The sequence below is a fragment of the Lingula anatina genome, chromosome 1 (genome assembly GCF_051362555.1).
Source record: "Lingula anatina isolate TDL-2025a chromosome 1, LinAna3.0, whole genome shotgun sequence".
Taxonomy (NCBI): domain Eukaryota; kingdom Metazoa; phylum Brachiopoda; class Lingulata; order Lingulida; family Lingulidae; genus Lingula; species Lingula anatina.
The window spans coordinates 40,477,631-40,494,999 of NC_141767.1; the positions used below are offsets into that span (position 1 = coordinate 40,477,631).

At 34.8% G+C, this 17,369-nt stretch overlaps 1 protein-coding gene across 1 annotated transcript in view; it reads right to left on the reverse strand.

Moving 5' to 3' along the window:
• Positions 1 to 9,465: 9,465 nt before the first annotated feature.
• Positions 9,466 to 17,369, reverse strand: part of LOC106164456 (BTB/POZ domain-containing protein 19) — a 46,395-nt gene continuing 38,491 nt past the window's right edge. Inside the window, exons 5-10 of the mRNA XM_013542372.2 lie at positions 17,034 to 17,259; positions 16,116 to 16,169; positions 15,448 to 15,576; positions 13,763 to 13,894; positions 10,900 to 11,025; positions 9,466 to 10,503 (exon numbers count right to left, since the gene is read on the reverse strand). Coding sequence (XP_013397826.2) covers positions 10,378 to 10,503; positions 10,900 to 11,025; positions 13,763 to 13,894; positions 15,448 to 15,576; positions 16,116 to 16,169; positions 17,034 to 17,259 — 793 coding nt within the window. The 3' untranslated portion in view covers positions 9,466 to 10,377. The remainder of the gene's footprint in view (positions 10,504 to 10,899; positions 11,026 to 13,762; positions 13,895 to 15,447; positions 15,577 to 16,115; positions 16,170 to 17,033; positions 17,260 to 17,369) is intronic.

Consider the following 17,369-nt stretch of genomic DNA (forward strand, 5'->3'; position numbering starts at 1 on the left):
TGTCACGAATGCAAGTTTCGTGTTCCGCTTTTATAAATAGACATATTTGCATGTTTACACAAGGTGGTTTTATCGATCGAAAGGTGTAGATTATATCACCTGTCTCATTAAAAAAAGACAGGAAAAGAAATTACATGTAGCCAATAAATACTCAAGGAAAATTTTATGTAAAAAATAATTGTTTAAATGTCGTTTTTAAGAAATCTATTGGCCCATTGGTAACCTTAAATCATAAAAGTGGTAATCTGATTACAGGTCTAACACTTAATTTATGGATTGCAAGATAAGGATAAAAATCTGAATCTGCAATCACAACACTTTGAACAAAGGCAGAAACAAAATCACACTTTTTAATTGTATTTACTAACAATATTACATCAAGAAAATGGTTACTGCTGTAGTGTCATCTGCAACTTTTATCTCAACTATTGACAGATGACGGAAACTGTTAGGACAGACATCTCAAATGAGAAAAAAATTAAAGAATTTGCGTTGACACAACAGCGTTTATGCAACTGACCATCAAGATTTTATTTATACACCAATATCATCATCGGCTCTTTTGTGCAATGATCTATTTCTGTTTTATTATTATTACTATTATTATTATTATCATACATGTAACATTATTGTTGTTTTTAGACAAATATAGAAAGGCTTCATATTTGTTCTCAACAGGAAGTACATTTTCTGAGATATAAGATATGATATTGATAGGTGCTCAAAGCATTTTTACTGCTGAATTTCTATTGTTAAAATAATCAATTTAACAAATTCCATCCCATACAATGTGGTCTTTGTTTCAAGGAGTGTCTCCGTGTTCAGTAAAGTATCCGGATGTATATCAATTTTAATGAATTGAGTCACTTCAAGTTCTCATATATCACTTTATTTGAAGTCATGTCTGTCTGAGTCGATTGACGATTCGCCGTCTTTTGGCTGAGAAACGTTATAGCCAAGGGCAGTTTGTCAAAACTGGTTAAAGATTGCACGTAGCCCCAGTTATATATTTTAGAGTTCCGAGTCCAGACACAAAAAGCTGCATGTGTTTTGGATAACTGTCCTTCTGCGCACTGATCTTCTCTTCCCACCATGAAACAAAAAGACCACATAAGACCACAGAAAATGGTCAGTCGTGATCAAGACTCTGATGAAAGATGGCAACTTCATGCTTCATAAGTAAAGCACGTTAATTCTGTCTCTTTCTAAACGATTTAAAATTTTTTCAAACAGAAATATAGTTAAATTGATTGCGAACACAAATTCCACGGAAGTTATTCATTTGAAGGTGGTTATGGAAAGCAGGTGATGGTAAGATGTGGTGCGTGACGTTCACTTCAAGATGCGCATATCACGCGGTTTTGTCAGAAAAATAGCTCTATGGTTATTTAGTAACCATATATTTTTTTGTTAACGCTGTACCACAGACTCTGAACAACCTTCATGGAAAACCATGAAACAGACAACAAAATAGGAGAGAAGATTAGTCAGTCTACTTTTCAGGATGTCAGGATTGTGACATTTTTGAAAATCTATCCGCTTCTCTGCTGCCTCATGTTGAACCGCAACGGACAAAAAATCGACAAAATTGATAATTCATTTTTGCTATAAATCATCGGTGCACCCTTTTCTTTAAAATAATACCCACTTCTACACCACCAAGCTTTGGATTTATACAATTATTTCGTAGTAATTTCGTGCTCTCTTGTACTGAAATTCCTTTCTGATTTCATGCAGTGACAGACATCAGCCTCAGTGCACCTGTAGATCACAATCTAACATGCATATGGAAACATGCATATGTTGTTGTTCAGTCAATTGAAATTACCAGCTATCACAGTTTATAGCAATTATTATGTTAATACCTGTGATTTTTATTACCGATCTTTGAATTAATACAACCAGGTGCGCTTGCCTTCGTTTTCTCTCTCTCTTTCTCCCTCTCTCTCTGTCTCTCTCTCTCTCTCTGTCTCTCTCACTTCCACTTCATTCTCAGTACTACAAACCGTCACACCATCAAAGACATCATTTTTTACCATTTGATTATTCCTATCAGTCAGGTTATCCAGTTAGATGTTTGACGAAAGAGTAGAAGACAGGGGTCGATAGACAGACGAGCGTGAAGACGGATAGTCTGTCAGTTTTTATTGCCGTGCAAGGCCAAGACGTAGTATTAATCATTTAAGGACGTCCTCTCATATTAGCTTTTTTTGCGATCTGCGCAGATTTCGCGCATGAGTAGTTTTTTGCGATAGCGGCTAATGATAAACATACAGTATAACATGCAATAAAATACGTAATTCACCCTTTTAAGAAATCAGTATGAAATCTTTGATCATGTTATTTTGGTCGAAGCGCTACGAATACTAGGGAATAGGCCCTATGTCAACAATGCGTTGTGTATCTGTGAACGCTTGGTCTTTTACGACGTAAAGTACCCACTTGCGACTTTGTTTACAAATGCCGCAATGTAAGAAATTACGTGAAGACGGGATGGAAAAGAGCGTTTTAGTAAGGCTTGTATAGCAGTGACAAGATCTTATCTCACGGAAAGTAATCACAATGGTTTGCATTTTGACCACAAAGTGTATTGTGGTGATTTGTCACATGGTTACGATGTGTGCAACAAGACATTGTCTTCTTCAGCATTGGTTTCCGATCACCCAGGGCCAAGTTACCGTGATTTGTATGCTGAAAACAATTCTCTTCTTTCACAATAAGTTAAAATAATTAGACTCATGGCGTTTTGTTGTTAATTTAAGTATGTTATTGAACAATTTGACCTGCAAACAGTGCGATTTTCAGCTCTCCAGGAAAGATGCAACAGGTGTGCACCCGCCTGGCGTGTTGCGACGTCATGCATTCTTGTAATGGTTTTGTTAAAGTGCAAATGGACAAAACCATAAAACACACAACAGAGGACCAAGGGTTTTTATGCAGATACATGTAGTACTTTTTTGGTGCTAGGAAAATAAACAGTATATTTTAGAAGATAAAGTGTACTTTATTCCAACGTTATCCTAATTTACCTAATCATAAACAAGAGATCGACTTTAGTTTGTAAATTTATTACTTCACAGAAATTATTCAGCCCATAATGCATTAGAAGATAGTCTTGAGTTACAAAATTTAGTTAATTTTTGCAATGATGAATGTGAAGAAAATCCTTTTTTCCTGATTTTTTATTTTATCCCAGTCAATTGACTAGATCCTGTGTGAAACCTTTACCAAATTCTGTAGAAAACCTTGTTTGTAAAAAAATAATTTCTCCATGTGTAGGGGAAAAAAATAAGGCTGTCAGGGTTAACATATCAGAATTAGTAATTGCTCTTCAAAGAGAAAGTCTAGATGGTCTTTATTTTCTTCTCAGTGAAATCAATTCAAACACAAAAAAAAAAAAAAAAAAAAAAAAAAAAAGAGTAACAAAATGCATAAAAGTAATAAAAAATTGTATGATTTTTTTTATTTTGAAATTAATATGCATATTTATATGCTATTGATATGTATTTGATTGCATGTTGTAAACATAATATGAAACAGAAATAAACTGATAATCAAAGATGTCTGTAGATGAATACTTTTTTCACCATCTTCCATATATAGAGAAGAAATATGACTAACTTACCATAGTAAGAAATTGATACATTGTTAATATACAAAGGAAACAATTTATCCAGCTATTTCACCATAAAGTGCATATTTTAGTGCTGAGTAACAAAAATAAAGAAACAAAATAAAAGAAATAAAAATAAAAAAGAATATGAAAATAAGTCACATGAGATTGATATAATATGCTTTTGGTCAATCTGCCTAGCCTATGAAAAAACCCAATATGGCGGCATTCCATGAGGCATACTGAAATCCAACTGATAGTTTCAACTTTTGATTATCTATTTATTATGAATGGGATATGCAAATTTTATGAAATTTGGTTAACTGATGCAGAGAAGTATAAATACAATTTTCATGGAAGCATAATAAGTGTATGAGTTAAAAACCTAATGATACAAATATCTTTATCTTAATTTGCTAGGAAATTTCCATTGATTCCTATGTAAAATTAATAAATAATCGATGTTCAAGCAGCCCTGGCTCAAAAACAAGCGTGGTGTGGTACAGATTTTTTTGTAAATTTCTTTGAGGTCTACCAAGATCTATAACATATCCACATAAAATTAAAATCGCTAGGGCAGAATTTTTTATTTTTGCATTTTTCAGCAAAATTAAGGGCATTTTGGCAAAATCCCCATATAACGCAATGTAATAAACGTAGCGTTTTTCGGGACGCCACCTCTCGAAAACGAGCGTGGTGACCCCCAATTTTTTTTTCATATTTTTTACTCATATGGTAAGAAGATTTTGTCTTACAATTTTAATCAAAATCGCTAGGGCAGAAATATGAAATCTGAAATATGAGAGGGCGTCCTTAAGAAATGAATCAGTGAGCCAATCAATATTCTAATAGACCATCATTTATCTTGTCAGCGGGTCACGACTGAGACTGGGCGCAGGTCAGGCGAAACGGTTATCAGATGGTCAGACACTGCTGCAGCCTGTCATCAGGTGCGATTGATTTAAATCGGTCTTACGTTAAAATATCGAAAGCGACCGTGCTGTTCCAATGGTGATAAGATGCTGTAACCGACTGTTATTATTGGAGCTAGAGGAGAATGTATTCATTACTCTCCCCATCTTCAAATTTCTAGTATAAAGTTATTTTTTTAATTCTGCTCCTTTATTAAATATTCTCGGTATATAATACACATACAATGTTGTATGGATACGATGTTGTCATAATAATAATTATTGCTGTAAAACTTGAAATTTGGAATCATAACATTAATTTTCTATTGGAGTTTCCAGGGTTTGACCATGTGGGACACACCCCAAGGTATACTCCAAAAGGAGCAGATCCAGGATTATTTGAAGGGGGGGTCCAATTTTTCAAAGAATGACAGGCCTCGGATGGGAAGCTGACCCTTGCCCCCTTGTGTGGGGTTGGGTGTTTTGGAGGGCAAACGGTGCCATTTGGAGCAGTTTAGAACTATGATTCAGCTCTTCAAAACTCTAATATCAAGAGGGGAATATTGGTGTGATCTTTTTCAGAAACCGAAAGGGGGGGGGGTCAGGACCCCACAGACACCCCCCAAAATCCGCCTCTGCTCCAAGGAACAAAGCGGTATGATACAAGAGACACATGATAGCCATATTAGATTCACAGAGATAGAAACCGGGTCATCCCCCTCCCCGAAAAGGTATTGTCAATCACGTCAGAGACGCACGCATTTTGTGTAATATATGGATAACTTTAAATTGTCCCATTGTTTGCACTATTGTTTATTACAGAACCCCTCAATATGGAAAGAAATATCAAAAGTAATGAAAAAGCGATATACATGTACTAGTGTGCGTCACTGACGAGTATCCCAACACTGTTTTGTCTCGTATCACTTGTGATATCTGCATGCAAAAAAAAAAAAAATTAAATGAAAGTAATTAAGAAAAGAGATCGAAGAAACTTGTGTTGCTTGTGCCCACTCTGAGTTTTACGCCAGCTTCGATGATTGGTACATGGAACGTTAATACATGCTCAGCTAGTACTGTCTTGCAGGGCACCCACTTCATGTGAAGGCGTGCAGCCGTGCGTATGGATTCCCCGTCCATTATTGAACCATGTTTTCACAAATAAGATACTGTGTTTCCAGACAGGTGGTTAATAATTCAGAGTTGTTATAGGATGCTTCATGTATCGATTCCCTTATGTCTCCCAAAACGTCCACCACTTACTTTTTTTTTGGTCAATTATTAATCACAGAGTGCAACGTATTGTGTAATCCAATTATCTAATGAATATCGGCTCTCACAATTTCTCTGCAAACGGACGGCACCAACCAGAAGTGTTGTTTTTACTCTTTTATTTTTTAAGTCACGGCTTATGCCTTGGAACATTTAATGTTTGATCCGCTTTTATTATCACAATGTCCCATTGCCCTTTTGACAAGTAATTAAGTATAAATGTTTTGGCTCTTTATCATATAATCCTTTTATCCATTAAGTACCGTTGATTTTTTAGAGTGATGGCTTCGTACAAGATCAAAGGTGCCGACTATTTGGGTTAATTTCTCAAGAATTCTTTAGACTGAAATTAGTGACTACTTCGGCTGCAACAACGCATTGTTCCCGAAGGAATTTTTCAGAGCAAGCAAATCGAATAACTCTACTTTCTTTTCAACGTTCTATGTGGAGAGTAGGCCCTATATACAGTTTTAGTTATTCGAGCCCTTTTTTTTTCATATGAGCCAAACCGAATGAAATTTAAAAAGAAAGAACTGAAGCTTACCTTATTTTTCTTGTTCTTTTTGACGCAGCAGAGTAGCATGATGTTTTCCAAGTGCGTGGGGTGCTTTAGTAGACCTACCGGCGTTGGGTAATGTGGCATATTATGGCATTGGGAATTGGCACCCAAGGTTGTTGCGCTGTAGATACTGTTTATCACTAGCGGTAGAAGTCATAGTATTTCCCCAAGGAAATGAGCAGAGAAAAAGAGAGAGAGAGGGGCTTCTTAGAGACGGATTGTACTCTCGTTGCGACCTTTGGCGGAAACCAATTTGTAAACCACCCGGTATCCAGCGGCAACTAACACTTGTTCAATCCTTATGTTCTCCTGTTGTCCGTGGCATATATTCTTTCAAGATGCCAATCAAAACTCCAAAGATGCAAATCCTCTGCCTGCATCTGTCAGATCTTGTAATCCAGCAGTCTCAATACTAAATGCACATAATATATACATATACAGTATGCCACTACTGCAAGTCCACCACTGCCGCCTCGCTCAATACAGTTTATGTTGATAACGTATAAATAAACCACCAAAATATCAATTAACACGAGCAGATAATGAAGTTATTAAGATGTCTCTTTTTCACTTTACCTGAAATCCCATATCTCTCCCAGAGGAGATGCTCAATATTTTCCATGGTAAACTAATTTCAGAGGTTTCACGTTTACATTTTGTTCCCAGGAAGATCGTGAATCTCTCAAAATAGAGTTAGAATTGACCTATCTCTTGAAAGGATGCATTACAGATGTTTTTCAATCTGAATACATAAACATTGCGCACGTGCACATTTCTTTTGAAATATGTTCCATCCACCGGTGAAACCGGCCTCGTAGACACAACCAGTGGGTCAATATTTCCTCACCTGAAGAATAAGTGTAATGGGTTGTTATTGAAAGGATAGATGAAGCACGTGTTTGGATCGAGTTTCACTTTACGTCTGATATGACATTAGCATGATTCCACTCTCTGTGTCAACCTAATCAACTGCATAAAGCCAGGACTGCAATTGAATGAGCATCGATATAATACCTAGGTATCAAAACAACAATGCTATGTATCATTCACTTTGCAATAACAGAAAAAATTAATATGTGGTGACTGTTGAGGGAATGTGATAATACCAAGAAACCCCGAGATTCTTGGAGTTGCGTCAAAATGATTTCCTACAGCAAAGAACCTTTCTACCACATTTCACTGACATTTGCGTGTAACATTGTTAAAAGTGTCATAGAAATGTGCTTTTCTAAGAATCCACAGGTTAAATGATCCCAAAAATTGAATAAATTTACCCCAATTTACCCTTATCTCTACCATTTGCAATCTATTAGGAACATAAGCTTGATTAAACGCATCGAAACAAAACATCAATGAAACGTTTCCATCAGTTGTACAGCGTTTGAATATAATAAGGGACTGTCCCATCGTTCAAAATCCTGGTTTCTCTTGTAGTATTAAGATGCATTCCGATACCATGATATGAGCTGTCATAGTTGGAGAATTGATGGTTCTTGCCAGAGTACGTCCACCATTCAATCAGTGGCAGCCTCTACCTCTAAGTGATTGAAGCACTTATGGTTCGATGCGATCATATTAGAAGCAAGGCGAGCGGTATTGAACTGGTCTCCGTAATCAGGAAGAGATTATGCGACATTTGTCAGGCTAACACATGTTCCCAGAGGCCCGAACCGATTTCAACCCTCCAAAGGCGGCCTATAATTCCACCAAAGGTCGGTTATGCTTCATTGATTTTCCGCTGTGCTCTTCAAAATCTATATGCTACTTGTAAGCAGTGAAATCTATTATTTTCTGGGCCGAAGTCTTCACAACCTTTCACCCTAGGCTCCGAGAACAAGCGGGAGATAAACATATTGATAAATACCGGTAATGATTCGAATACGTTAGCCTTCTGTCTGAGAGGTATTGGTAGAACGCAATTGTAATTGTTCGCAATTAAACACAATTCCTTTTCAGCATGATTGAGCCACACATATATTGTACACCTACTTTTATTTCCCATTTTTTTCATTCCCATTCATCTTTCTATTTATCATTTTATCTTGCCTTGTTATTTTAATTGATCAACTACTTAAAACGTTATCCTGGCTTTCAAAAATGGTCCATTTTGCATCTGATGTAGCAATGTAAATCGAAACCAAGGACAAAGTCTAGATATGTTCAGCGCCTAATCCCCAGGATTACGCTCGAGGGATGCGTGAGTGCATCTGATGGCAAGATTATATTGAAAATGAATTACGGAGAGAATTACGGCTGTCCATCTTACAGAAAAAAAACTGACATACACGTTGCACATATACCTCAGGCTAAAATAAGTATCGTGAAGAATTGTTTTCTTGTGCTCATGTTAGGAAATTATTAAGGTCGGTGAAGTTTATTTTCACTTTGTGAACGGACATAAATAGATAAAATCACATATACTGTACTCCAGTATATAAATGAATAATTCATTTTGAAGCAGGCTAATCCAGGTTAAACATTTTCATCACCCAACGGGCAGACAGGATCGAAAAGTGGTGGGCACTGCTTCTATTAAATAGAATGAAACCGATCAAAAAGTGATCTTGAATCAAATTCTTTTGCCTCGTATCCTGTCCACGTATTTAGAAAAAAGTAATGATCACATTCCGACTATATCATTCTGCACGTTATCCGCCATCATGGATGCACCCCTCCTCTTCCCATCATAGAAACCTTTTTCTAAAACAGTTTCATTTACCTGTACCATAGCTGCATTGAGAAGCTGCACTAACTTGTCAAGTTTTTGAAAGGATGTTGATTAAAACCTGACAATGCTGCCTTGTGTTGTTCAATGGTTAAACATTCCTGATGTATAAGTACATGGTCATAGACCTAGTGAAATGTCCTGCTAATAGCCATTTGTAGAAAAACAGTTTGCCAAGATTAATTGCATCAATGAGGTTTCTCAATAATAATAATAATAATAATAATAATAATATGATTAGTGCATGCTTTTTAGCCCACTTAATAATTAACTTTCCCCATTTAATGTATTAATTGGGAAAGCTAATTTTGAACTTGCATTAAAAGTACATGGTGGTTTATGTACCATGCGATTACATCAATCATTCACTTTTAAATGAAAGTACTTTATTTTCAAAAAGTGCATTTATTTTCAAAAAGTGTATTTACAAGTATGCAAAACAGCATGTAAAATAAAACAACTACATGAAAGACGGTCACAAATTTACACACATTAACAAGGAATTGCACAAGATAGCTACATGTAAAAACTATTAAGTCTTCAGGTCTTATAAAAATATGATAAATAATAATTATCAGTCAACTGACAGACTTTGACTTCCTGCCAATTTTTTCTCCAATTGGAAATATTGTAGCAGAGATACTGTTGAAAATAATCAAATATGCATATGCATTCTTATGTCACGGTATGATTTCTTTATATAACACAATGTAAGGCACTAACAACTACAGGTAACAATGTGCAAGTGGATGACAGGTGATTGTAATGATGCTCCTTATGCATGTGGAATATATCTGTATCTGCAATGAACTGTTATCCTAAACTACAAAAAAGTTCTGCCTTAATGTCAATTTTAGTTTGGCTACATGTACCACTTTACCAACACCAACTGACACAGCTGAGATTTGAACCAAGTTGCAAGTGTAAATGGTCCTATTTTTACAACAAATTTGAATGGCACCTAGATGAAACACTGCAATAATACTGTTAGGTCAAATGGTAAGTGTGTATAATAGAAAACAGGAATATGTGCCCATACTGAGTCATGCAAACATAATGTGGGTTTTCAACAAATAGTAAAGATATATTCCCCAAATCATTTCAACACTACTCATAAATTTGTAGTATATTGGCAGATTGTTTAACATTAAAAAAGAAAAAAATATTCTGTCTATGAAATTTGTCAAAAGGAAATGCTCATGTCAGCACGAGCTGAAAAACTATTACTCAAATTCTAGTGTGTGGTTACAACAGGAATTATATTGGAACCAGCATATATACTGAATGTTTATGTGTCTTAAAGTGCATCTAGTCCTTTGTGTGATTCTCTGGGCTTTGTTCCTTTTCTTTTTGTAGTCAGTGCATTGCCCTTTTCCCCCTTCTTGAATACATGGAATTTCCATGCAAACGATACACATTCAACCTAAAAAAGGCAATTTCACAAAGTTCAATTTCTATGTCTGAACGAGAGAGCTGAATACTTCATTATACTGTTCAAATAATAAGATTGTGACCAGATTCCCACTTCATTTATGCATCTTTTAAAGGGTACCAGGAAAACTTATTTAGATTAAAGAATTTTTAAAAAGGTAAACAAAATCAAGTAAAGAAAGAGGATACATGCATGTTTCCATCATTAATTAAATGCAATTTAATTTTGAAGACATCCAATTATATAGTGCCATATAAACACAAAAAAGATGGCAATCTTATAACCTACAGCTTATACTTTCTAACAAGAATGGTCAATTTTTTAAAAGTACTAGCTAAAAAAAGGTAGACAAAGAGACATAGATTAAAAGATATATAGATATCTTACAGGTATGAGATTATCTTTTTTGTTTTCCTTCTCAACTTCTGTCAGTTCATCAGGAGACAGAAGAGGAAGTCTGATGTGTTGGGCTACGCTTTTAGAAACCTCTGTAATGGGCTTGCCTATGACAACCTGGAGAAAAAAAATACAATCAGTGTACATATCAATATATTTGTCTTACTTATTGATTACTTTCACCATTAGCAAATATATGATATAAATGCTATTCAAAGTTTCCACCATTTGTACTGTACTAGAATACAATTTTTATTGATTTACTGCTTATACTAAAAAAACTGTTTGTTTAATCTACAAAATCTTAATTGTTAATACATCTACCAGTACATGTACTTTCCCCACTGTATATTTTTCTATATATATTTGCACACATGAAGCTGCATCAACTGTATCTACTCTTACATGGACATTTTAAGAATATGCTTTGTGGAAAACTGTGGAAAAGTGGTACTACATCCTCTCCTTGACCAACCATCTTATATTGATTAATATATTTGTGAAATACCCATATAATTTTGTGAATTTATCTAATAATGTAGCAGAACACCAGTTTATCCATAATGATCTGCTTATTTCCCAGGCAAGTCATACAAATTATACCAGAGGCCAATCTTTTTATTGGGGTCTTAACTGTGCTGTAATTGACATTGATTGAAAAGGAAGAGAAAAGAGTATCAAACCAATAGGAACATTTTTATAGGCAATCCTTTAATTAAACACATCTTAAGATAATAAATGCAATCAAACAATGCTAACCATTGTGAACTACATACATGTAGCATCTTTAATACTATTTTCTGATCCGATTATCTGCTAGGAGATTAAATGTATATAGAGGCCACTCGTCAGGTTGCTTTTCTCTCATGCTTTCCCAATGCACACAGATCTTCCATGGATGTTTTTAATGAGTTCTTAAAGATTCTCTCCTTCTGAGGTTTTTGATGGATATCAGCTGTAAGCAGTATACAATAAGGGATTTCCAGAGCCATTGATTTGTGAACTAATTAGACCACCATTTGATGGGTCTTCCCTTCAATCATGATCACTAAGAGTCATGTATACCCTTGTAATGAATTTGTTGCTTGGCACTTGCATTGCTGTGGCAGTCTGTGGTTGCCAGTGGTATATGTGTATTAAAATATTAAATAACCTGAATCTCCCTACTACAAAAACTGGAGTTTGAGTGAGTAAAATATGCTCAAGTGGTCCTGTCAACAAATTCTCCAGCGAGACTGATGAAAGGTTATAGAACAAATTCTTAGAAGTACAGAGTATGTGATGTTAATATATAATCTTAATTCAATTATAATTTTAAACAATAGCAACTCTCAATTAGTAGGTGATACAGATTTGACATGCAATTTTTATCATTTTGAAATTTAACATCATTCTCAAATATTTTATTATCAACAGTTTAAAAAATTTAATATTAAAAAGATTACAATTTAAGAATACTTTCTTAACCTTTGAAGTTCCCTTTCTTGAATTAAATATGTAAAGAGATACTAAGAGTAGGAAGGAAGGACATGGAACAGGAGGAAATGAGACCCACAAATTATCCATACACATATTCTCCAACACATCATCTCCTGTCCACCATATTATTGATTTCTAAAACAGACCACTTAATAACCCAATTGTTGATTCTGGTTTAAGTTTATGGTCTTCATTTTAAATGAGTTAAACAAGTAGCAGTTAGGTAATCTATGGAACCTCTTTTAATTTCTGCCTCAACTTATGAGAGGGGTTCTTCCCTATGTATATGCAATGCAAAGCCACACTGTGATTTTGCAGTAAGAGTTGAATCAATGAAATCATTTTTGTTGCTGATGTAATTAGTTTTATGTTTCTCCAAAGGAGAAAAAAAGAGAAGTTATTGTATAAGGGAAAAGGTTTCAGAAGAGAGAACAACAATATGTACATATCAAGTATCTCACTTCCTAACTTCATTTTATGTGGATACCATAGCAACCAATTAATTGTCGCTGGCAATATGGTGAGCCATTAATTATCTGCCTGAAGTGAGATGATCAATAATAACAGATCTGTTCAATACACACAATTCTTTCTGTGTTTTAATAAATGCTTCTACATGTATATCATTATATCAACAAGAGCACTAAATACATGTATAAAGTTTGTACAATTCTGGACCATATATTAAGAGAGGAATTTCAGAGATAGTTGAAATGCACATTGTTTATTTATATACCAAGGCTTTTAATGGAATCTGCCGATCCAGTCATGATGCATTATGGGGGATATGGCAGCTTTTCAAAAGAGAGAATTAATATTGTCTGGCAGGTCCATAGGAAGAGGGGGTTTGAAAGAACTGCTTCACTGTAAAACAAAATTTATTCTAGGTTCTCCTATTTCTCAAGATGGATCAAGGGGGTAAAAAGAACCCCCTTAGCAATTGCTGCATACAGCCCTGTGTAGAACAGAATGCTTTCAACATCTGCATTTTCTTTTTAACAAGAAATTTCAATGCAATTTTTAGTGTGGAAATTTTAAATTTTAAAAGGGATACAAGTACTGCAAACTCTAATGTAAAAAATTTATGTGGTGGTGTCATTGTTAGTTTGCTAGATGTTGTATCATGCATGTGGTTAAGTGTGGTTGTGTTAGGTGAGATACTGTTTTAGATCAGACATTGTGTTGGGTGTGCCAGGGTGGCAAGTCATGCTTTCTTCTGCTTGAGACAGTGTGATAAATCAATCTATTTATCAAGGGTGTGAATATGTGGTTGCATTAAATAATGACAACATCATATGTCACTATGAATGTTGTATTGTTTACATACATTAGGGGAGTATATGGTCTACACCCGTGCTACATATAGGGAACTTACGGAATTGACAGTTGCCCACTCCCTGACCGCAGATATGACATCAACTTCATCAATGTCCAACTTGTCACTGGTCATAACATAGGATATGGCCTCCTCAGACATCTCATGGAAACCTTTTGTTTTGAAAATATTCTGAAACAGAAATACAAACAATTCTTCTCTATGTGTAAGTTCATCATAACGTACAGTAAGTACATTTATACTAGTACAAAACATGAATCACAAATGTGAAATGTATGATAAAATCACTTCACTTAATGTTATCTACTTTAATGTTTTGACATTAAAAAAATGGAACTCCTCCTGTAAATTGGTGGGATTAACATTTGAGGTCACCATGTTAGAATTAAATGCACCAATAAAGGAAAACGGGGCTGTAGCAATAGTCCAAAGGTTCTTTGGTCCTAATGTTCACTACAGAACCTTTGGACCAATGATCCCTTGATTAGAAAACCGATGAAAATGTTACCATTTTTCGGACCAATGAACCGTCAGACCAATGAACTATCGAGATGCCCCAGGAAAACTACAGCAAATTTTATGTACCAGTATTATCACGAACCACTGAACATTTAGTGGTAAAACATGAATTTTTGTGAAAAGATAGCAGGTAAAGAAAGATGTTTCAAATTAGTTTTCTGAGTTACATCTTCACTCTATTTCACCAGTTAGAAAACAGTTGTGGAAAAAAACATGAAAAAAAACATGTGGTAAAACATGAATTTTTGTGAAAAGATAGCAGGTAAAGAAAGATGTTTCAAATTAATTTTCTGAGTTACATCTTCACTCTATTTCACCAGTTAGAAAACAGTTGTGGAAAAAAACATGAAAAAAAAACATGTGGTAAAACATGAATTTTTGTGAAAAGATAGCAGGTAAAGAAAGATGTTTCAAATTAATTTTCTGAGTTACATCTTCACTTTATTTCACCAGTTAGAAAACAGTAGTGGAAAAAAAGTTGCAAACCACCCTCTTTTCCCTCTATATCTCCCTCAGGTCTTATATAATCACCCTTTTCACCAGCTGAACAACACTTAAAGCCACTCAGACAGTTAATATTCAGCCTGAGGTTATTATATGTCCAAGACAGAATTAGCTGCCCAGTGATCTGTAAGCTATCAGAATCAATAAGCTAGGGACAGTTAAGTGTAACTGGGGAAACGTTAAAGACTTAGTCTCAGTGGTCTCCTTATAAAATGACCATGCTTATCCTTCAGCCTGGTCAGTTCTGCTACAGTTAAAGAGACTCAAGTTGAATGCCATTGGGTTTGATATGCTGAGCCAGTGTTCTAAAATATCTTATGGCCTGTTAACCTTAAGGAGAAAGTTTTAGTAAAGAACAAGAGAAAAAAAAGGAGAAAATGAGTACTGTTTAAAAGGATTTCTAAATCTTTGTTTATATGCCAACTAGCTGCATGATGTAATGCAGTTTATTTGATTTCTATCTTGGATCAGGCAAATATGTTGTGATCTTCTAATATATTAGTGTAGGCCCGTAGTCAGTGGGGATTCATGGGGGGGGGGGGGTCGAAAGAACTGCCCTTTTTGCTGGGAAAAGGTCCATTCTGGGTACAATTTAATCTAGGTACACAAAGGTTTCATCGAATAAGGTCCACTTTTTCAAAAAAAAAAATTTTTTTTGAAATTGTTGGCCACAGGCCTGTAGTGTTAATTTTGTGTCATACCTCTGTGTTCTGCTCAATGTAGTCCATGGTTTTGTCCCTCAGCTCATCCTGGCCATATGTCACCGAGGCTTGCATAGTTTCTGCAGCATTATTGACACTAAGGTTGTCTATCAAATACTCTACACATAGCTGTAAAGCAAATGAACCATATACAATTCAGAAATTGTCTTGTTTGTTAAATAACAAAACACTATTGTTGTCTATCAAACACTCTACACATAGTTGAAAGCAAATGTACTGTGTACAATTCAGAAATTATGGTGTTTTTTTAGTCACAAAACATAGACATTTAGATATAGTTGCACAGTGGCAAATGGATGTTAACACCCAATTTCTGACCAAAGCTGACATAGCAAGAGAAAAACAAATGATCTAACACAAAACATTCCTAAGCAAAATTTAAGATGTTAAAAAATGTGATTGCATTAGAGAAGATACCATGATTGTGCCAGGATGCTCCAAAGCAACTGATACAACTAAACTATTCACTTTACATGACATACAGTTCTTTCCAATTTTTGCATTGAAAAGTTGGAAATATGACATTAATTTAGGTAAACAGACAATTATAATTTTATGAACATGAGTATGTGAAAAAAATATCCTGTAATATACATGTACCATTCTATAACTCATTAGAAACAAATAAAAATAATTAATGAACGCACCTTCCTTAACTCCTCCAGACCATACTCAATAGAACTGCCCAACACATCAATTGCCTGAAAATATCCAAACATGTTTATCAATTACAATAGCTGATATGTATAGCATACATGTACCAGTAGAATACAGGTTCACAGCATTATTGGAGATAAATGGATCATTTATCACATTAATGAGGCTTATATATTTGTGGTAGATATAAAGAACAGGTGATTTGCAGGTCAGGCACCTTCTAATATTACAATCCTCTATCCATTGAAATTGCCTCTGCAGTGGAGAGTCAAAATGCATAGGACATGGTTGCTCAGATATTGAAAAAATCCATAGATTGAATAAGCAGAAAAGAATGATATAAAGATTCATTTGTTTGATAACAAAAAATATGCGTAATTGAAAATGCTATTAACATAACAATGTAGTAAGATTACACCTCTCTTACTTCACCATTACTAAACAATGCCAAATGGTAATAACATTACAATGCAGTGAGCACATTCAGGAAGAAGAGGTGTAGTGGTTTTTCATCTCAGTATGATGTTCCTTTCTGTATAACAAATGCATATTTATTTTTTTTACTAGAAAGTAGTAATTGTTACTACATGCTTTTTTATCAATTTTTTTTTATTAATTTGGTTTATCACAAATATAAATTTTTCTCTTCTTTTTTTTCAAGTACCACTGTCCTGCCTTATAAGACAAGGCCTTCATAAAATGTATTCTCATTGTATTTCAATGTATTTTTTTTTTCAATTTATTATGCTTTATGCCAATTGTGTTGGAAATTAAGAGATCATGGGTTGAGAGAAAGGCCTGGTATTTTTTCTGTTTTTATTATTAAATTCTTATTTATTTATTTTTTGGAATCTAATTGTATATGGCTAAAACAAAATGAACAGTTATTCAAGTAAAGATACACTTACAATTTTCCCATTGAGAGTAACACAATTTGTATACAGAAACTCCATAAGTGCCAGGAATATGTCTGGTGTGATGTCTGATAAGACAAATGGTATCTCTGCATCCTGGGTTGTATTTTTCTGGGCCTGATCAGCAAACATGGCTCTGAACACATCACAGCGAGCTGCCAGGATACATCTGTGGGCAAATATCGGCTTGCGATTTGGGCCAATTAAAAACCGAATATCACTGGAAAGTAAAGATACTAGCATGTATGTCTTTATTATGAATAACATTTTAAAATAAATACAGAAGATACACTCATCTTGGTTCAAAATTTAACAGCAATACCTGACAGA